The 22,624-nt window shown below is 35.0% G+C and overlaps 1 protein-coding gene across 1 annotated transcript in view; it reads right to left on the bottom strand.

Moving 5' to 3' along the window:
• Nucleotides 1-20,972, bottom strand: part of LOC143066213 (uncharacterized) — a 64,035-nt gene extending 43,063 nt beyond the window's left edge. The window contains exon 1 of the mRNA XM_076239212.1: nt 20,850-20,972. Within this exon, the coding sequence (XP_076095327.1) occupies nt 20,850-20,972 (123 nt within the window). The remainder of the gene's footprint in view (nt 1-20,849) is intronic.
• Nucleotides 20,973-22,624: the final 1,652 nt, after the last annotated feature.

Genomic DNA, 22,624 nt, shown 5'->3' with positions numbered 1-22,624 from the left:
GGCCATACACCAATGTTGCTCCCGAAAAACTAGTACATTGTAAAATGCTGAATTTCAAGTAAAGCATTCACCTACAGAACGCTGAAAACTAAATATTTGAAAGTGAAGTATATATAAGAACCGAATCAATTGAAGAGGTGTTTCGCAAAAATGAAGTTAATCTGATGTACAGTGGTTGTCGTCTGTTGATGTAGTTCATACGTGTTTCTCGTTTCTCGTTTTGATATAGATAAGACCGTTGGTTTTCCCGTTTGAATTGTTTAAACTAGTAATTTTTGGGGCCCTTTATAGCTTGCTGTTCGGTGTGAGCCAACGCTCCGTGTTGAAGGCCTTACCTTAACCTATAATGGTTTACTTATATAAACTGTTATTTGGATGTCGAGTGTCTCATTGGCACTCATACCACATCTTCCTATATCTATTAAACATATCAAAATCCATCTATAAGGGCTACTTTGCCCGAACGAGCTTAATCCTAAGTTTCTTTGATTTGTTTGTAAAGAACCTATTTTGAATTATCGATTTTTGCTTGTCAGAGACAAATATTGCATGAATGATAGCAATAAATACAACAGGGAGGATTTGTGTTTGTTATTTATTTGATGAAGACATTATCTTTCAATAAGTTTAATTGAGGTCTGGAGCTGGCTTTATATATATATATGGTAGTCCTTTGTTAATTTATTATCATTGTCATTTTGATTAGTTTCTTATGTTTCCTATTCTGACATAGGACTTGGATTTCTTTTAAACTGTGTGAATGTTAGTCTATTCTACATTTGCTACAGGAAGAGGGGGAGGGTTGTGATCTCACGAAACATGTTTAACCTTGTCGCATTTGTGGGCCTGCATCTGTTCCAATTCAGGAGCCTCTGGCCTTTTTGATGCCGGTTTAAATAGGTTTGAATATTTTTTTTAATAGATGCACAATCTTATAATTTCAATACTGTTATCCCATGTGATGTTTAAAATGTAAAAAAAAACAAAAAAAAACCGACTTCTTCTTTGTATTAAAAAATGATTTGATATATTTCGTGCTATTTATCCTAACTAACAATGATTATAATCAGTACCGTGTTTATATGTTTCCCTCTTTTCGCCCCTTTTCTATTTTTGATAGAAAAAATTAAAATATCAAACTTTCAAAAAGTGAAATAATCAAAATTGCACGCTCATTTCAGTATTTTACAAGTTTGATCAAATTTCTAAACTATCAAATTTAAAAACGATATTTAGAATTTTAATATTTTAATTATTTGGTTAAAATTTCAAAATTTCAAAACTTTTACACAATTTGGAATTTTGATATTTTAAAACTTTGATCAAAATTCCAAAAATCTCAAATTTCAAAACTTTTTAAACTTTGAATTGATAAGTGTTACACGGACCCACTGGTTGGTACATTTGTAAGACGGTAAAAACATTTTGCTCTCGGTTTTCTTTAAGGGACCTATGTCCGTAGATTTCCTTCAAGACCTTGTTTGTACGTATACGAACAAGGGAAAACAGCTTGCAATAACAACTGTGTATGCAACGAACAGAAATCTGTGTCTACCAATATTTGTGCATGTAAAGGGTATGATGGTTGTAGAAGTTATTTAACTCACCGAGCAATATTGGAAGAAGACGACTATGAAAACGATGACCGATGTCAGGTTTTCGAAAGTTGTCGTGCCCTTTGTTTGTTAAAATACCCCATACAACCACTCTTTCTAAGGGGTTCATGTGTGCTTTTGCAAGGCAAAGGCACATAAAACCTAAAAAGTTCATAGAGCTAGAATATACGCTGAAACTTTAGTCCATCATTAAACTCATTTGATTTAATTGCCTTGTGAAATATTTGTGACTGGCAATAAATATACATCAAAGCAAAACCCAAATTGACTTTGACTTTTTATAAATGCCGTTAAATTTAGAAATATATCTATAGAAGTACATGCAATGTAATAAAATGAATTGAGATTCGGTTGTTCCACCTTCTATTTTGTTGCTAGTCTGAATTCCCTTTAAAATGTGCATTTGGTGGTTTCATTATTTTCAAATTAAGTTGAAAATGAAGTGCAACAGTTTATGTCATTATGAATTTCTTGTTTAGTAACAATTCAAATATTTTTGGAGACTTTTTATAACCTCTTGTGAAATAAATTGACAATAGTGAAAATCTCAATCACTAACCTTTGACCTCATTTAAAAAAAAAATTGCACCAGATTTCAATTCTTCGACCAGGCAAAAATTAAAGAATAAACATTTCTCTTTCCAAAAAGTCATAATTTAGCCTGCAGGTAGGGTGGTCCATTAAAGTTGAAAAATTGTTGGCTTGCTCATTCCACTAACAGGCAACATGTATATAGCGAGGGAATACACACACACATTGTATGAAATTGACGTTTCGATCACAGTTCACGAGCAGTGCATGCTTTGGATTTAATTGATCCGGTGTGACTTTAAAACACGTTTTTTGTGTGTAAAAGTCACTACATCAACTGCTTGATAAACGAATTAGGTATTGACAATTCACTTGGTAACTCAACATATACCCTCACGACACTTACCAAAGAGGAAATCCTGGATAATCATAGGTCTGTTCTATGTTCCTTTGGAATTTCAACCAAAGATGAAGAACTGGATCTTCCATCACTGTATTGGATACCTAAACTACATAAGTGTCCTTACAAACAACGGTATATTGCTGGGTCTTCCAAGTGCTCCACGAAACCTCTTTCTAAATTATTAACATCTATTTTATCAGCAATCAAAGACGGGCTTCAAAGTTATTGTGAAACTGCCTATTCTAGAGGTGGCGTGAATCAGATGTGGATACTTAAAAATTCAAAAGATCTTTTAGAGTACATACAATCTAACTCTCTTTCATCTTGTAACAGTATTAAAACATTTGACTTTTCTACCCTGTACACAAGTATTCCACATTCCAAACTAAAAGACAAATTGAAAGAGTTGATATTACTTTGCTTCATAAAAAAGAATGGCCAACGTAGATACAAGTATCTTGTCTTAGGGAGGGATAACTCTGATTCAAACAAAAAATTCTCTGAAACTGATATTATCAAGATGCTTGATTTCTTGATTGACAACATATTTGTTACGTTCGGAGGACGTGTTTTTCAACAGACTGTCGGCATTCCAATGGGAACAAACTGTGCCCCTCTACTCGCCGACTTGTTTCTTTATTATTATGAGGCTGACTTCATGCAGGAACTTCTTAGGAAGAAAGATAAGAAGTTAGCAATATCCTTTAACTCTACTTTCCGCTATATAGATGATGTTCTTTCACTAAACAATTCAAAATTTGGTGACTATGTGGAACGCATCTATCCAATCGAACTAGAGATAAAGGATACTACAGATACAGTTAAGTCGGCTTCATATCTTGACTTACATCTAGAAATTGACAATGAGGGTCGGTTGAAAACAAAACTTTACGACAAAAGAGATGATTTCAGCTTTCCAATTGTGAACTTTCCATTTCTAAGTAGCAACATTCCAGCAGCACCTGCATACGGGGTATATATCTCCCAATTGATACGATATTCCCGTGCTTGCATTTCCTATCATGATTTTCTTGATAGAGGTTTGCTGCTCACAAGGAAGCTATTAAACCAAGAGTTCCAAATGGTGAAGTTGAAATCATCCCTTCGTAAATTTTACGGACGCCATCACGAGTTGGTTGACCGTTATGGAATAACCGTTTCACAAATGATATCGGATATGTTCCTTACGTCGTAACTACAATCCCCTTCCCTTTCATGAATATGACCTACCGAATTAGACTATTTACCGGATTTGTAATCACTTAAGCAACACGACGGGTGCCACATGTGGAGCAGGATCTGCTTACCCTTCCGGAGCACCTGAGATCACCCCTAGTTTTTGGTGGGGTTCGTGTTGTTTATTCTTTAGTTTTCTATGTTGTGTCGTGTGTACTATTGTTTTTCTGTTTGTCTTTTTTATTTTTAGCCATGGCGTTGTCAGTTTGTTTTAGATTTATGAGTTTGACTGTCCCTTTGGTATCTTTCGTCCCTCTTTTATCGATTATTTTCATACAATGTACATTTTTCAGCAGCAGGTAGTAACACAGATATGTATTTTTATCTAGAAACATACATTAATGTTTTATTGTAGGATTTTGTTGAGATTTACGGACCTAGCAAGCGATTTTTACGGCATTGAAATTTCTTTTCTCTACAAAATTTTTTGGGAGTTAGCTGCACAACGTTGTGATAATATTTAAAGATGAACTATATCATATACCAAATATCTAAGCGACATATTGCGAAACAAACATTTATCGGAAGAAAAAAATTAGGCGGAAGAAGAAAAAAATAATCAGAACAAATACAATAGGTCTTTCCACAGAAAAGTGGAAAGACTAAATAATAATCAGAACAAATACAATAGGTCTTTCCACAGAAAAGTGGAAAGACCTAATAAGTAAAATTGGTTACTAAGGTAACATAATTAAACTTGACTGCGTACTTGTACATTCATCCCAAATGAATAGAACCCTGTAATTTAAACTGGTATAATTAAAAAAAAAATATCTAAAGTACGGAAGCCAGAGTTACTGGAAACAGTTGATGGGAGGAAAAACAGTGACAGAAAAATGAGTGAATCATTCTATGCTTTTTTCATTTATGCCCTCTGAGGAAACTGTCCTTAACTTTTTTTTTATCCAATACCTTTCCCGAGCAAGTCTGTCGGCCCTCGACCAACCCCAGTTGTGGTCTATGATTGTGATGGTAAGGTTTTTGAGATCAGCTTGGGCGTGCCCAGGTGATCTCAAATGACGACTTACAGGGTGGTCGTGCCTGCAAGTGTAGTCGCTTCGATGACCAATCATGCGTTTGTTAAAAGGCTGTTCTGTCTCGCCAACATTCTGCATGCCACATCGACACTGAAGAAGGTACATATACAACATTCTGTGTTTTGCAAGTTACATTACAAATATATATATTTATATATATAAACCCTCCTTGTCACTTTAGATGTCACCTCATTGTATACCAACATACCTCATGATGACGGAATACAATCGTGTATGGAAATATGGGACTCGCGCAACACTTTAGAACCACCTACCGAATGTTTAGTCCAGCTGCTTACTCTGGTCCTGAAATGCAACAATTTTACCTTTAATGGTCAGAATTACCTTCAAATAAACGGTACAGCGATGGGGACGAAAATGGCACCGTCTTACGCCAATATTTTCATGGGCAAATTAGAGAAACAAATTATTTCAACATCTTTATCCAAACCTCTGTCTTGGTTCCGTTTCATCGATGATGGTGACATGAAATGGATTGAATCCCAACAAAATTGGATGCGCACTTGTCAATTAAATTTACAAATGAAATATCCGACCCTAAGATATCTTTCTTAGACACAACTACATCTATAAAGGACGGTGTCATATCAACAGACCTCTACTGTAAACCTACAGATAAACACCAGTACCTTTCTCCCCAAAGCTGTCACCCCAAACACTGTACAAAAAGTATCCCGTACAGTCAAGCTCTCAGAGTAAAGCGGATTTGCTCCTCTGAGGAGGCTGTCACTCAGCGGTTACAGGAACTTTTTCGCGGATTTTTAATCAAACGAGGTTATAAGAAATGGGACATAGATAAGGGGTTTGCGCGTGCTAACAATACCAGCCGCAACGACCTGTTACAGTACAAAAAGAAGAGGCGCAGCAAAATAGTTCCATTTGTTTTAACATACAATCCCGCCTTTACTAACCTTTCACGTTTGATCCGTGCCAATTGGCAAAGTATTGCCAATCACCCAAAATTATCCAAAATCTTTCCCGATCCTCCTGTCTTAGCTTTTCGGAGACCGGCAAGTCTAAAAGACTTATTTGTGAAAGCTGCCGACTCCTCTAATAAAAGCTATTCAACTACAGGATGGTGCAAGTCATGTGGTAACAAACGATGTCTGACTTGCCAACAAATACTGAATACTCAAACATTTACTTGCCACTCTACTGGGTCTGTGTACACAATATTTTGTAATATAACTTGCAAAACCCAGAATGTTGTATACATTCTTCAGTGTCGATGTGGCATGCAGTATTTTGGCGAGACAGAACAGCCATTCAACAAACGCATGAATGGTCATCGTAGTAACTACACCTGCAAGCCCGACCTCCCCGTAAGTCGTCATTTAAGATCACATGGGCACGCCCAAGCTGATCTTAAAAATCTTACCATCACCATCATAGATCACAACGAGGACTGGTCAAAGGCCGACAGACTTGCTCAGGAAAGTTTTTGGATAAGAAAGCTTAGGACAGTTTCCCCAGAGGGCATTAATGAAAAAACAGAAGAGTCACTCATTTTCCCTACCATCACTAATTTCCGGCCATCACTTGTGTCCAGTAACTCCGGCTTCCGTACTGGACTCTTACACTTTTCATGAATTTTTGAATTATACTAGTTTTAATTACAGTTGGCAGGGATGTGTAAATACGCAGCCACGCTCTATTACTTAACCTTAGTAAAAATTTATTACTCATTTTTCTTATCATCAAATTACTATATTTTTGGGATGTTTAAATTCGCAGTCTCTGTTGCATTTGCTCTACCGTTGTCATATTTTAAATATTAAACCAGATTAGATCGGTCAGAACTGTTTATTGGGACTGTATTTCCACGCAGTTGTTTAACATCTCAACTGTCACCACCTTTGGGGATTTAGATTTGTGCCAGTTCACATCGTAAATAACTATTTTTATTTTGGCATATCTTTGTAGTCTTTGCGCCGTGTTTGGAAATTTTAAAATATCTTTGTAGTCTTTGCGCCGTGTTTGGAAATTTTAAAATTTATAATGTATAAATTTCAAGATTTTGATAGAGTCTTAATTTGAATTGACATGATTCATTTGTCATCGTGCAATTACCGAAGGATATCTGTTAACCGAAATATCTAACATATTGTTCGTTTTATTGTGTTTTTGGTGATGTTGTACCCTTTTAGACTTGTCATATATTATATTTTGTAGTGTACTGAATCATGTTTATATGATCCATCGCCCCGTAAGATTTATTGTTGACTATTTATTCAGTCATTATATATATATATATAATATATAATGTCTAAAAATAGCAACAATCAACATTCAATCTATTTAAGCGTGGATCAGTTTGTGAGAATAAACTGATACAGTTACTGAATTAAAATTATATAAATGTCTAAGAATATAACTTAAACACACGAATTAATACATTAAAAAGTACTATTAGATGTTAAATAGAAATACGCAATATTATTTCGCTAAACAAATTAGCTTCATCAGGCGTGTGCTGCTTCTTCTTCTTCTTCTTCTTCTTCTTCTTCTTCTTCTTCTTCTTCTTCTTCTTCTTCTTCTTCTTCTTCTTCTTCTTCTTCTTCTTCTTCTTCTTCTTCTTCTTCTTCTTCTTCTTCTTCTTCTTCTTCTTCTTCTTCTTCTTCTTCTTCTTCTTCTTCTTCTTCTTCTTCTTCTTCTTCTTCTTCTTCTTCTTCTTCTTCTTCTTCTTCTTCTTCTTCTTCTTCTTCTTCTTCTTCTTCTTCTTCTTTCCAGTTATGGAACACATCATCCAGACGGGAGTTAATTAAAATTTATACACTAAAAAAAAATTTCCCCAACTAACTTAAAATTTTTAAATTCACTGTACACGGGTAAAATCTAAAATATTTAAGGACTGATAAAATAATTTACGCAATAAAGGTAAAAATATCTAGTCCCTATTAGATAAAATCAAAAATATGTAAGGACTGATAAAATAATTTACGCAATAAAAGGTAAAAATATCTAGGCCCTATCAATATTTACTTATAAGATTTACTGTACACAACTAAAATCTAAAAATATAGGGTGCTTTATACAATGGAAAGCAGGACACCCCTGCCTCTACCTATATACATATGTACATAATGTTCATTTCATATCTTTCCTTATTGCACTGAATATATTGCCTATACATATTTATCTTTGAGTATAGAGATATTATTTTCCTTGTAATTTCCATACACGCTGAGCATGGAGTCTATAACACATGTCCGTAGCCAATCGATGAATTTTGTCCAGTTCAGTCCTATTTCTAAGCATTGGCAGTAGAAAAGAGCTGTCAACAATAAGTTTTATCAGATCCAAATGTTCTTTAAAATTCTTAGACCAATATTTCGTGCCAATGACTGAGATCACATAAGACTTGAGTTTGCTAAATGTTTCTTTTCTCTGCTTGTGTAGAGCCGGACACAATAGAAGGAAATGAATTATATCTTAATCTGAAGTTCCGCAGCATTTACATAATGCCGATTCCTTGCTACCACTAAATTTAGATCTGTGAGATTCAACATCTGATACAGTTGAAGAAAGACTTGTCCAAACCGGATGTGTATGCCCAATTCTTAACACGGTTTTGTCCAAATATGTTAATGAGGACTTTGTTTCTATTTCTTTACTGAGAGTTTTAGTCCAATAATCCTGAATTGCTATTTTAACTGTTGCTTTCCATTTTAATTTTGACGGTAAATTTTGACTAAGTGTAGATATACTTGGCAGATCGTATAAAGTTAGTACACCTGTGACCTTACAGAAGAAGCTGAGATTGTTATCAATATTCATAACGACTTGTCTGTCAACTAAACCTTGGATTGTTGAATTGTTACATGAGAGAACACTGTACAGAAATGAGAGTTGCCTTTTATGTATTTCTGCCTCAATTGGTAGCGCGCCCAACAGCATAAATACTGATCCAGTGGCTGTTCGTGTAGGAAGAGACTGAATATTTCGCAATGCCTTTGTGTGAAAACGTGCCATAATATCAAGTTGGCATTGGTTAAGAGGGAGTATTTCCATTCCATATAGCAATCGGGGAATAACATAGCTCTGATATATCTTGTATGATGTCTGTGGGTTTAGTCCATTTGTTCCATGTAAACCAGTATTCATCAGAGAGTAAAGAGTTCTTCTCGCAATGCTGATGCGTGCATCAATATTTAGATTGTTTTTCTTCAATTCTGCTCTTATTAAGCCAAGATGTGTTGTGTCTTCCGATGGATAAACAAGGGTGTTGCCTAGGGTCCAGTTTAAATCGGACTTGCTTATCTTTTTCGGTTTGTTGAGGATGACAGCTTTAGTTTTTGTAGGATTTATTGTTACTCTTGACTGTCTGGCATGATGAGTTGCAACAGAGAGCATGCATTGTAATTCCTGATGATTATTGCTCAAGAAGGCTATGTCGTCCGCACAAGTTGGGCAGCCAACATAATTTGTGCCAATTTTAAGACCAAGACTGTGCGATTTAAGATCCTCAAGCAGATTGTTTACATATACTTTATATAGAAAAGGTGAAAGAATGCCTCCTTGTCGGACTCCCTGATGAATATTAAAGCTATTACTAACATTTCCCTTCCATTTGACTCTTGAAACTAGCCCTGAGTAAAGATTTTTCACTATTGACCAGAGAGGATGATTCTGAGTATGGTCATATAACGCATCTAATAGTATGATGTGATCTACGACGTCGAATGCCTTTTGACTGTCCACAGTAATAAGAAATAAAGGTTCCATTGTGACTAATTTTACTTCTGCCCTAGCTTCAGTGATAATGAGACTGGCAATAAGCATCGACAATCCTTTTTTGAAGCCGAACTGTAGAAATGACTGATCAAAATTCAAGGTTAATCGAGGTAGTATGGTACATTCGAAGAGTTTTGAGATGACAGGTGTAACGGCAATTCCTCTATAGTTGTCCATTAACATTGGATTTTTCCCTTTTTTGAGCACAGGTGTTACGATACCAGATTAAAAGATATCAGGTATATGATGATTGATGAAAATGTTATTGAAACAGTTTGTAAGAAAATGAGTAACTGTTGTTGATGAGTTTTTAAAATGCTCAGCAGCAAGACCTAGTTCATCTGTTGCCTTGCCAGAATGTAGCTGTTTGATTGCATCACAGATATTTTGAGAACTAAATTGTGGTTCGTCGCTGTTTTGTTTGCAGAGTTCATCAAATATGTTATGCCGGATATTGCAGAGATCTAAAAATTCTGGATCATAACCATTGTCTTTCGGAACAGCCAAGTCCTCAAAGTATCTAGAGAAGCTATTTGTTTGGTCCTTTGCAGAGTAGTGGTGCTCGCCATTTTCTATTATACAGATCGCATCTTTATTTTTGGAGCCTCTGTTACGACGAATGAGTTTATGAAACATATCATTGCTAGGATTGTCCATTAGTTCATTGTAGAATTGGGTTCTATCCATTTACTGTTCCTTTCGGAGTTGTTTGCGAAGATTTCGTTGCGCCAGTATTTTGTCTGTTTTAAGATGATCATTTTTCTTGCCATGAGATTTCCAGAGTTGATATTTTTCTTTACTAGTTTTGAGCAGCATAAGAGTGGTTGGAGATGCCTTGAAATGTGGACCTTTTAATTTGATGATCTTTGATGGTACAGCAGCTGTAGCAGCTTTTTTAAGACAGTTGCATAGAAAGTTCATGCTTTCTTCTATTGAGTGATTTTCAATATTGTGCTGAGAGAGTTCATTACTGATATGATTATGATATGTTTCATTATCTATATCTTTCCACTGCAGTTTGAATTTACTGACATAGCCTGATTTGATTGCTTTATTCAGTGGTTTTGATTTGACGTTCATTTTTGCACTCACGGCAACATGGCTTGATGTATTGAGATGACATTGGTCATGGATCTTATAGTCCGAAAGAAAAGCATTTGTGGCATTGTGCAAGATATAATCAATTTGAGAGGTTGACATTCCAGAATGATGAAAAAACGTTGATTTCTCTGAGCGATCAGATTGAAAATTCATTTCATGAACAAAGGCTTGCAGAAGTAAATCGTTTGTTATAGTTTCTAGGCTGTTTTAACGTTCCGTTGCAGTCTCCAATAAAGACGATTCTATGAGATACTGAGTACATTGATAGAAGAGAGCTAATAACATCAAGACACTGTATATTCTAGATATGAGTCCCCAGAATTGTTTGTGGGCATGTATACACAAATAATGCAAATCTGCATTGGTGGTTTCAGCTCAATTGCAATTATTCTGTTGTTTCCCAATGGTATTTCACAGATGGATGGAGTCAAGAATCTTTTCCAAGCTATTGCAACACCACCTTTGCCTCTTGGCCGGTTAAAATTTGAAATTTCCTCATTTGTATCACTGCATCTAGTGAACATGTCCATATTTGGTAGAACATTACATAATGATTGTTTTTGAAATTCATATAACCAATGTTCTTGGATACAAATAATGTCAGAAGATGATTCTAGTGAGTTTATAAATAATGCATTTCCCTTCCCTTCCATATTAATTGTTGTTAATCTGAGATGTTCTTCAGTATTAATATGAGAAGTTGGTTTTAGAGATGGTGATTTTGCCGGTCTTCGCTTAGTCCTAGATCGGGTGGTATGTTGTTTTGGATGATCCCTAAAAAAGAGTTGTTAGATGTTACAGGTTCAGGAACATTCACATTTGTTGTTGGAAGACAGACCCTGTCGGTTACAACTGTTGTTACATCTGGTTGAAGAGGGTATACGTAGTTTGAGGACGATATGGTTTGCATAGAACTTTTGCCAACAGGAGGAGATAAGACTGCAGAAAAATCACATGGGATATCGCTCGGCGAGTTAAATAGTGGAGAACCCTCTTTACTCTGCATTTGCTGTATATATGTCAGGTTCTCATTTTCCTGATGCCTATGTTTTGTTATTACTTCTTTGGGAGTTTGCTGTCTATTGCTATTATGACGGCTAGGAGGAATTTGACTTTTGTTGTGATTCTTTCTTTGCTGTGGCCTATGGCGCCTGTCTGTCTGATACGCTGTCGGATTAGGTTGTGGCAAGTTAACTCTCAAGTCCCTTTGGATATGCTGGCTATTGTTAGATTGATTTACATTCTGATGTTGTTGATTTTGCGCAGCATTAAACTGTGGATATGGAGGAGGCTGGAAATGTCTATAATAATGGGGGTGATGATACGAGACCCCAGGAGCAGCATATATACCATTTGGAGCTGAATTTGGTATTACAATTGGCACATACCCAGGAGGAGGTGGAGTATGCCTTGGAGTTGCCATGTGATGATAAGTAGAGAAACCAGTAGTGGAATGAAGAAAAGATTGCTGCATCAGCTGTTGTTGTTGCATCACCATTTGCATTTGTTGGTTAGCAAGCATGTTGTTCATTGACATGTTTTGCATCATTTGAAACTCAAGCATTCTTATTCTCTGGTCGTCTATGTTTGAGCTACCAATATTTGACGTTTGCGGATTTGGCAGAGAGGATTGTTGAATATTGTTTGCACTGAAAGATGATGATTGTTGCTGTTCTTGCAAGTTTCGGAGGGTATTCTGAATTTCTATAGTTGATTTTAGCTTAATTATCTCATTTTCTAGCTTGATAATATATGCTTTGTCTTCAATGTTTATGTTTTTTGATTTTGCTGCTTTAGGAGGTTGACGTTTTGCCTTTCTCTGTACATTCTCTGTTGATGGTTGTTCAGAAGTGGGAGGAGTTTGAGGACTATTTTCATTGCCTTTAGATGATGAGTTTACAGTGGGGTTGACCTTTGGCGACTTCATCTGATCATGTGTAGCATGTGGAATAAAAATTTCTTTTACAATTGTCTCTTCATTGTCACTCACTTCATAGATTGGCGGAGAGGCCTCTACGTTATTGTCATTGACCAAGACAGAAGAACATGGTACCATTTGCTGAGTTTGAGATCTGTCACAAGCTGATGAGTCAACCTGATACAACATATTGCCAGTACACAGAGAGCATATGAATGGTAGTGCATTTAAGGCATCAACAGACGATTGCGATAATCCAGCACACTTATAGTGAATCCATACGGAGCACTCAGTGCATTCAATAGTGTCAAGAAGTGAGGTTGTGTTGCAAATTGGACAGATGTCTATATGATCATGTTTAGAATCTTGACATTCATCATCCCTAAATTCAGTGGCTAAATCAACAATATTGTCTCGACAGTTTATATTAGCTGCCGGAAGATTTTGATCTGCGCCCACTCCATTTGATATTGAAATAGTTGAAGCGATGTTGTCGTTAAGAATTGACAGCATGTGACCATTTATAGCCAGCTCGTCGCATAATTTATCATGAATTTCAGCCAGGTAAAGATCTACTCTTGAGCCATTAATGACCATTCTTGAGCTGGTATGATAAAGATTAATAACAAATTTTAGAGTTTTGCCCTGGGTATTGTCATTTTTTCGGTTAAAGACTCTGATACATGAGTCAACATTGGCGCCCAGATTTTCCTCACTGTGTCTAATTAGGCCAAAATATTGTGTGGAATTGTCTATTATTTTGCTTAGACTAAGTCTGGCAAGCTCATATGCTGCTGTACTAAATTCTAATACCAAATTGTTGCCAGGCTTCATGGTGGATTCAATGTGCGATTTTGAGCATGCATCATTTTTCCTGTGAATGGCTTTGTTTTTGTCTAGTATGTAGTCTTTGTATAATGGGTTTGTGACTTGTAGATTGTTGCCAGAGTTCATGCGAGTTATCCGTCTTGTTGGAACACTTGGTGCGGCCATAATTGAATGATAGTATGAACCGACTACAAAGGTGAGGTGGTGTGCAATAGAATGTTGCCACACTAATGATTGTATGATAAAGATGATTATAATGTACCAGTATTTGTTGTTGTAAAATTCTATATTATATAAGCAAGTATGATGCGGTTAAGCAGAATTTTGTAGCCAAGCAATATATGTAGTTAAGCGAAGATTATATGCTGGAGGCAGATATATACGAGATTATGTAAATATAAGTGAATATGAGATGAGTATAACTGTACACATATAGCCTAATGCCCAAGGAGCCAACGCGTCGTGGATATTCCCACCGTTGGAAGGCTCAATGGGTTGTCGGATTAAGCTGAGATTGAGAAGACTTGGAGATGCAGAGGTTGAACCAGGGAGCACGTCGTGGATATTCCCACCGTTGTCTATGATATCAACCCCAGCACTGTCTTTGTATCTGTGTTGCCAGTTTCTTTAGACAAACTTTTGACAAAGTTGGTTTAGGATGGATTCCGTCCCTGTATAGTTTGAACATATAGTTGTCTCTAAGGGTCAGTTTTTTAGACTTTGATGTTTTTTCTTGGTGGTGATGGTTGATATCTATGGCAAAATTAGGCGATAAAGTGTCTAAAGTAGAGTTGATATAACGGATGTTGTTATTTAATTCCTGCACGTTTTTGATTAATTGTTCCTCCTGATTTTTGAAGCTTGATGGATTATCGTGTTTTTTGTAGCTGTTGAAATCGATGATAGAATATGGCGGAATTTCGAGAAAGGTAATTTTTCAGCCTGGATATGATTTTAGAAACTCAACTATTTCTTGATAAATATCAGTGATTTGCTGGATGATGTTTTGCTCACTTGTGATAGATATAAATTTACTGTCATATGTTGTAAGATCACAGGTACCTAGCTAACCAGACGTATAAATGTATATTTCCTATACGTTCGATATTTTGTGCTATATTTTGTTGTAGCCACGTGAAGCCCTTCTGTGAGGTACGAGAAGACTTACACCACCACCTGATTTCTAACTCTATTTGTGTGGACACTTGATCCCATAGGCCAAATCCTTTGCTGTCAGTTAGGATAACAGGTGTAAGTAATTTATTACCAATAATAGGAGGTAGTGGTCTTTTTAAATATTTCTTTAATTTGCCTTCCGACATGAATATCTGGAGAAACTATGATATGTACTTTACTACTATTGAATTGACGAATGTGATAGAAATTTAATGAGGATGCAAAGCAAGTGATCCAAAAGCAATGTTGTTATCTTTATATCGTTGTTTTTATGAGAATGTGCCAATAATATATGATGATGATGATGCGAAGCAAGTTTGCGAAGTTCAAGCAAAGTTCAAGCAGTGAATGAGTATTTCTTTTACAAGTAATATGCCAATGTTGATAAGCAAATGAATACAATTATGATCGTTAAGTTAAAAACCCAAAGAGCCAACGCGTCGTGGATATTCCCACCGTTGGAAGGCTCAGTTGGGTAACGGATTTAACTTCGGTTTGAAAAGCCAATTTTATTCTGTTTTGTTGATTCAAATTTTCCTTGAATTATCTATATATATTCCAAAAAAGCTTTATTAGCACTACTAGAGAACAAATGTGAAAGGCAGAGGCAAAGGGATAAAAGTTTTCTAAAAAAGAATGGCGGTCATTTTTTCCCGGGCAAGGTGTGGAAAAAAAATAAAAAATAAAAATGTCAAATCTAAGTTATCACTTGACTTTTAAAAATGCAATAGTTGACAGGGAAATGTAAGTGCAGTGTAATATAACTAAATACTAAAAGTTTTCTGAAACTTTGTGGAACTAAACAATAATATCGAAAATATTATCTCCGTGCGAAAAACAGGTGCGTCTGCTGTGCTGTACAGGTAAATATCTCTCGAGGTGAAATTGGATGCATGACAAAAAAATATTTTTGTAGCTTAATGTATACAAGAGTTGAGAAAAAGTGTAACATATTGATTGATGTTGCATAAAATATGTTTGTAGCTACAACTACATGAAGTTGGAATAAAAGTTTAACACATTTATAGATGTTCGATTAATTGTATGAATTTCTATAAATTAATTTGTATGATTTCAAGATAATTATAGTTTTGATTTGCTTTTAAATCGTTTTTCGTCTCTATCATTGAGTCCATGAGGTTCAAGAGTTCGTAACTGGTGCAAGAGTTCGTAACTGGTGCATCCAAAATCTCTCTCTTTTTTGTCTTCCTTGTGTATCCCAATTTTGATTTTTGTCAATGATTTGAAATGTGACGTTTTCAAAATCATGTCCTGCTCTTAAAAGGTGTCTTGTAATTGGACAGTTCCTTTCTTTTGTATAAAATGGCCGATGGTTATTTAGTCGGATGTTAAATGGTGTTTCTGTCTCACCAACATATTGTATTTTGCAAGTTCCACACGTTAGAACATAAATGCAATTTTGCGTTTTGCAATTTGATGTTATAAATATGTTGTATTTTTTCTTTGTGACTGTGCTGCCGAATTGGGTTTCGATGTTGGCGACTTTGCAGCACTTACAATTGCCCCTTCCGCATGGTGTATAACCTCCGATTGTTGATATCTCCTGTTTAGATACTTTGGATGTTACTAGAATATCTTTGAGGTTTTTGGGTCTGCGGTAAGCCATAACGGGAGGTGATGGAAAAATATCTTTCAATGAAGGATTATTTTCAATAAGACGCCAGTGTTTGTGGACAATTAATGAAAGATTTGTCAGGTCAGGATGAAAGCTAACAACAAACGGGATTTTATTTGTCTGGGCCGTCTTTTCTTTGTATTCAAGTGGGTTTGTTCGGTCTTTTTCTTTTGCTTTACCGAAAGCTTCTGAAATATTTTTGTTTAATAACCTCTTGATTTAAGTTGCTGTCTGAGTTGCCCCAAGCGATGGTTTAATTTTGATTCCGATGAACAAATCCGTTTTAACCTGATGGCTTAGCTGTACGGAATGCTCCGGGAGCAGTGTTTCGGGTGACAACTCTTCGGAGAGAGAAATTGGTGTTTATCAGGTTTTTTTTTGGTGTGAAGGTCGGTTATCATGACTCCGTTTTCTAAAGTTATGGTGGTGTCGAGAAACGCAATTTTCTCATTTGAAACTTCAGATGTGAACTTTATCGATTGATGAAAGTTGTTACAGAAATCGAGAAATTCTTGCAGACGTTCTGCAGTTTCGTTCTATTTGATGTCGATGTCATCAATATAACGGAGCCAAGACAAGGGTTTATATGATACATTCGAAAGGATGCGTTCTTCGAGACTCCCCATGAAAATTATGGCAAAAGAAGGTGCCATTTTGGTTCCCATACTGGTACCGTCAACCTGCAAGTAGTGCTGGTCGTTGAATACAAAATTGTTGTTTTCCAGCACTAGTCTCAGCAACTGAACCAGACAGTCTGTTGGGGGGATGTTTATTTTTACGATTGTTCCATACTTGTTCACACGCGACTATTCCTTCATTTTTGGGAATATTTGTGTATAAAGAAGACACATCCATCGACACCAAAATTATGTTGTTTGGTAAGGGATTTAATTGATACATTTTCTTTAAATAATCTGTTGTATCTTGAATGTAAGATGGCATTGTTCTAACATGTGGTCTAAGATGGTAATCCACGAATTAAGATATTTTTTCGGTTGGATGGCCATTTGCAGATACTATCGGTCTTCCCGGAATTCCTTCTTTATGAAGTTTTCGGAGCAAGTAAAATCGACCGGCTGTGCAGGTTTCATCAGGGCGTAGATAGTCGTACGTGTCGTCATCTATGTGTTTTTTTGCTGTTCATATCTGAAAGGACCTCATTCATTTGTTTACTTATTTCTTTTGTAGGATCACTTTCTAAATGTTTGTAAAATTTTGTATTTGCCAGCTGACGATTCCCTTCTTCAATGTAATGGGTTTTGTTGATCACTACAACTGCACTTCCTTTGTCTGCTTGTTTAATAACAATATCATCACGGCTTTTTAAATCATTAATAGCTTGGCTTTCTTGTTCAGAGAGATTCCGTAAACGTTTGCCACTGACTGACTAGCTAAGGACATTTTTACCACATGGTAGATTGTGGTTTGTCATTATGTCGTCTAATCTTTTAATTACCACACGTGACTTATTCCCGATTGTGACTGTTTTGCTGAGTGTGGATTCGCATTACTATAAGACGTGTTACGGTACTTGTCTATCCCAAACTCATGTATTTAGTTTAAATGTTTAATGTTATATTTGTAATTCTCATCGGATTTTGTCAAATGTGTTGACGTCTTTTCTATTATATTTATGTGTTATGGAAACAAAAATTAATCACCGCCGTCATTTATTAGATTTAATTTTGGTCAACATAATCTGTACGATAATTTAAGTTTAAAGTTGGATTCATAACAAACTGCACATATACATATTATAGTTAATTGCTATTAATAAGTATTGCAATATGCATTGTGTTTAAATGCAATATCAGTATTTAGTTCTATTTTAATCTTTAATCAATCCTAATTCTATCTTACTTTTGAGATATAGTTTTTCATATGTGACGTAATTTTTCTGCAGTTTCAGAAATTTCATATGTTCAAATTTTTAATGCCTTTTCGCCATCGTATGTGACGTAATTTTTAATGCCTTTTCACCGTCGTATGTGACGTCATTTTCATAATTTACTGCGTTGAGGCCTGGACTGAGTCGGGTGTGTCTATTCTGTGTTGGTCATTCATTATGTATTCGTGTTTGTTTTATGTAATGAGTTAATACTTCAGTTTCATTATGTATATCTGTTATATTCATTTGATAAAATTTACTGTCTGCAATAGCATTAATTGTTCTAAATAATTAGGATGTTCTTATCCCAAGCATACAAACTTAGACGTATTTGACACAACCTTTTTCAACTTTTGATCTTCAGTGCTGTATAACTTTGTACTTTTTTTCGCTTTCGATCTTTTATATCTGGGCGTCACTGGTGAGTCTTGTGTGGACGAGGCGCGTTTTTGGCGTATTAAATTTTAAACCTGATGCTTTTTGTTATTCATTAATCATGTGTTTCTTTGTCTAATACGTTTTCCTATTTATTTGTATTGTAGTCCTGTAATACTATGTTGTCATTTCTATGTTATATTTAACATTGCCATTAAAGTGCGAGGTTTGGCATGCCACAAAACCAGGTTCAACCCACCATTTTTTCCTTTAAAAATGTCCTGTACCAAGTCAGGAATATGGCCATTGTTATATTATAGTTCGTTTCTGTGTGTGTTACAATTTAACGTTGCGTCGTTTGTTTTCTCTTATTTTTGAGTGTAAATTGACATTGCGATAAGACGTGTCACGGTACTTGTCTATCCCAAATTCATGTATTTGGTTTTGATGTTATATTTGTTATTCTCGTGGGATTTTGTCTGATGCTTGGTCCGTTTCTGTGTGTGTTAGTTACATTGTAGTGTTGTGTCGTTGTTCTCCTCTTATATTTATGCGTTGCCGTCAGTTTTAGTTTGTTACCCCGATTTTGTTTTTAGTTTGAACAGCGGTATACTACTGTTGCCTTTATTTACTTCAGTTTTGCGAAACGCAAAATTGCATTTATGTTCTAACGTGTGGAACTTGCAAAATACAATATGTTGGTGAAACAGAAACACCATTTAACATCCGACTAAATAACCATCGGTCATTTTATACAAAAGAAAGGAACTGTCCAATTACAAGACACCTTTTAAGAGCAGGACATGATTTTGAAAACATCACATTTCAAATCATTGAGAAAAATCAAAATTGGGATACAAAGGAAGACAAAAAAAAAGAGAGATTTTGGATGCACCAGTTACAAACTCTTGAAACTGATGGACTCAATGAGAGAGACGAAAAAAGATTTAAAAGCAAATCAAAACCATAATTATCTTGAAATCATACAAATTAATTTATAGAAATTCATACAATTAATCGAACATCTATAAATGTGTTAAACTTTTATTCTAACTTCATGTAGTTGTAGCTACAAACATATTTTATGCAACATCAATCAATATGTTACACTTTTTCTCAACTCTTGTATAGATTAAGCTACAAAAATATTTTTTGTCATGCATCCGATTTCACCTTGAGAGATGCACACGCCTGATGAAGCTAATTTGTTGAGCGAAATATTGCGTATTTCTATTTAACATCCAATAGTATATATATATATATATATATATAAATTGTCTAAAAATATAATTTAACACACTATTTTGTAGGTAAATTTTGAAATGTTTAAATATCAATTACGTAAAAAACACTGCAATATTTCTATAGACAAACTAGCTTCATCGGGAATGTATCCAATGGTAACCTTTTTTAAGTTCTGTGTTTTCACTATAACTGTAAACAACATGTTGAATTCTGAATTTTAAATGCCTGTTGGTGTGAATATAAGTACAATAATATGTGGCGTAGTAGCTTTTTTGATAGAAAGAAAGCGTTGTTAAGGGTATTGTACTGTTTAGGTTTTTTTTTGAAATAGTAGAAATGAACAGGACTCCTTGCTGTATTTTGCAATGGAAATATTCATCATTAGAAAGAGTTTTCTCAAATTTGTTCGCTATTTGTCAGCAATAACCGACATTTATTTCTCATTAATTATTTTATTAATTATTATTTTTCTTATAAACAGAGCAGCAAAACATTAATTTACTTTATAAGCTATTATTATTTGAGATGTAAAAACTAGGTAGCGTCATTCCTCTTTATTTACGTCCTTTTTATCCACACCTAAATATACTGAAGTAAAGTTGGACAACTTGATCATGAGTTCATTAATATATTTCATACTATTTATTGTTTGATTAAAGAAACTGTTCTTAATTATTTAAACTGACTATCTTAACAGGTTCCACCATTTGCAGAAAGCGTTCTTTTTTAAAGACACAGGTGCAACATTACAACCCAAAAAGAAATAATCACAGCACATTTGAGTTATATTGGAAAAGGGATAGATAAATTAATCAGCTACCAGATAGTGAACTGTATAAGGAGAAAAATGCTGATCACCATGACCCTATAGTATATCAAATGTTTACTGTTTACTGAAATTTTAACCAATAAAAGTGGGACGAAAGAAACAAGATGGACAGTCAAAAAGTTGTTTGGTAAAAAAATAAAATGTCTCTTATATAATTTGGCGTTTTGAATAGTTTCTTTATTTAACTTCATTTTCAACAATCAAAACACGAAAATGTAGATATCCGACTGAAAATAAAAAGTAATTCATTAATGTTTAAGTAATGACAAACTTACATATGATAAATCAGCCCATGCCTTCGTGAAATACGCATTGTCTATTGTATTACTATCATTATGTGATAATTGGTTCCTGTACCATTTTATCCTGGCTAAATCAGATTCTGGACTTCTCTCCATCGGTAATGGTAAAATGTCGAATCCATTAATTGGTTTATTTATATTTGACAAGTTTCTGATCAAACATATCATCAAGGTGACATCAAAATTCATTGAATCAGGCAGAACTGAAACATCAAAAGTTAAGTAGTTAGTATTGAAACTTTTGGTCAAATTGAACTGTATGCACCTACCGTACAGAACATCTACATGAATTGATAAATAAAATTAAGAATGGAAATGGGAAATGTGTCAAAGAGACAACAACCCGACCATAGAAAAAACAACAGCAGAAGGTCACGAACAGGTCTTCAATGTAGCGAGAAATTCCTGCACCCGGAGGCGTTATTTTTATCAGTCATTATTATCTCCAAAACAGAGAACTTAAATAAATAATCATTATGTCTTAATCAGACGGGCATAGGTATAGAGGGAGAGTTGAGATCTCACTAAACATGATTAACCCCGTTGCATTTTTGCGCCTGTTCCAATTCAGGAGCCTTTATTAGTGTTGTATGTTTTTATTAATTTTAGTTATAGTTTAGGGGCCAGCTGAAGCCTGTCTCCGGGTGCGTGTTTTTCTCACTGTGTTTAAGACCCATTTGTGATCTCCGGCTTTTTGGTCGGGTTGATGTCTCTTTGACACATTCCGTATTTCCTTTCTATTTGTACCAGGATTATTTGAAATGCATCGTTATATATTCAGCATGGTTTATATGATTAATTGGTTTGTGATTGATGACAAATAATGAATATAAAGAGTCATAGAAAATAGCAGGGTAATTATTTGTTGCGTCAAATAACTAATACTAGAGTAAACAGTCAATCGACAGCTTCCATCATCTTAATAACTTTAACTTGTTCGTAGAAATGGGGATACCTTTTCTGTTAACCTGCTTTGTGTTATTGACTGTTGAAATATATTTAAGTTGTTATCTGTTTTCAACCCACTGTCTGTTGTCTGTTCTGTTAAAATTGGCAATGCTGTTATCTTTTCTATATGAATATGGAATTCCTGAACGACGAAAAATGTCTAAATAAAGGCAGCAGTAGTATACCGCTGTACGAAAGTCATAAATCGATTAAGAGAAAACAAAAACGGGTTACAAACTAAAACCGAACACAATGACTGTAAAGGAAAACAACGAAATAAAAGAAACACTGAAATTCAACAAAAAGCAAAAGACACACACAGAAACGAACTATAAGGTAACTACCATTTTTATGATTTGGTATAGGTGAGTTGAATCTGGTGTTGTGGCTAGCTAAACATCGCGCTTTTATGACAATGTTAAATATAACAAAAAAGGACAACATTTCATCACAGGACTACAGTACAAATAAATGCAAAATTATTCAGGACAGAGAAATATTTATAATTATCACAGGTAACAGGCTCATAATTTAAAACGCCAGAAGCGCGTTTCGTCTACATAAGACTCATCAGTGACGCTCAGTTCGAAATAGCAAGAAATCCATAATATTCCAAAGATGAAGAGCATTGAATAGCCAAAATTCCAAATACGGCTACGGTTATTTATGCCTGGGATGAGAAAATCCTTAGTATTTAGAATCATTCATACTTTTGTTGACAGTAAATTAAAAAAAAAATGACCATATATTTGATATTCATGTCAACACTGAAGTGCTGACTAACAACAGAATAAAACCGA

Source organism: Mytilus galloprovincialis, chromosome 3 (genome assembly GCF_965363235.1).
Source record: "Mytilus galloprovincialis chromosome 3, xbMytGall1.hap1.1, whole genome shotgun sequence".
Classification (NCBI taxonomy): Eukaryota; Metazoa; Mollusca; class Bivalvia; order Mytilida; family Mytilidae; genus Mytilus; species Mytilus galloprovincialis.
This window is presented reverse-complemented; position numbering and strand designations above follow the sequence as displayed.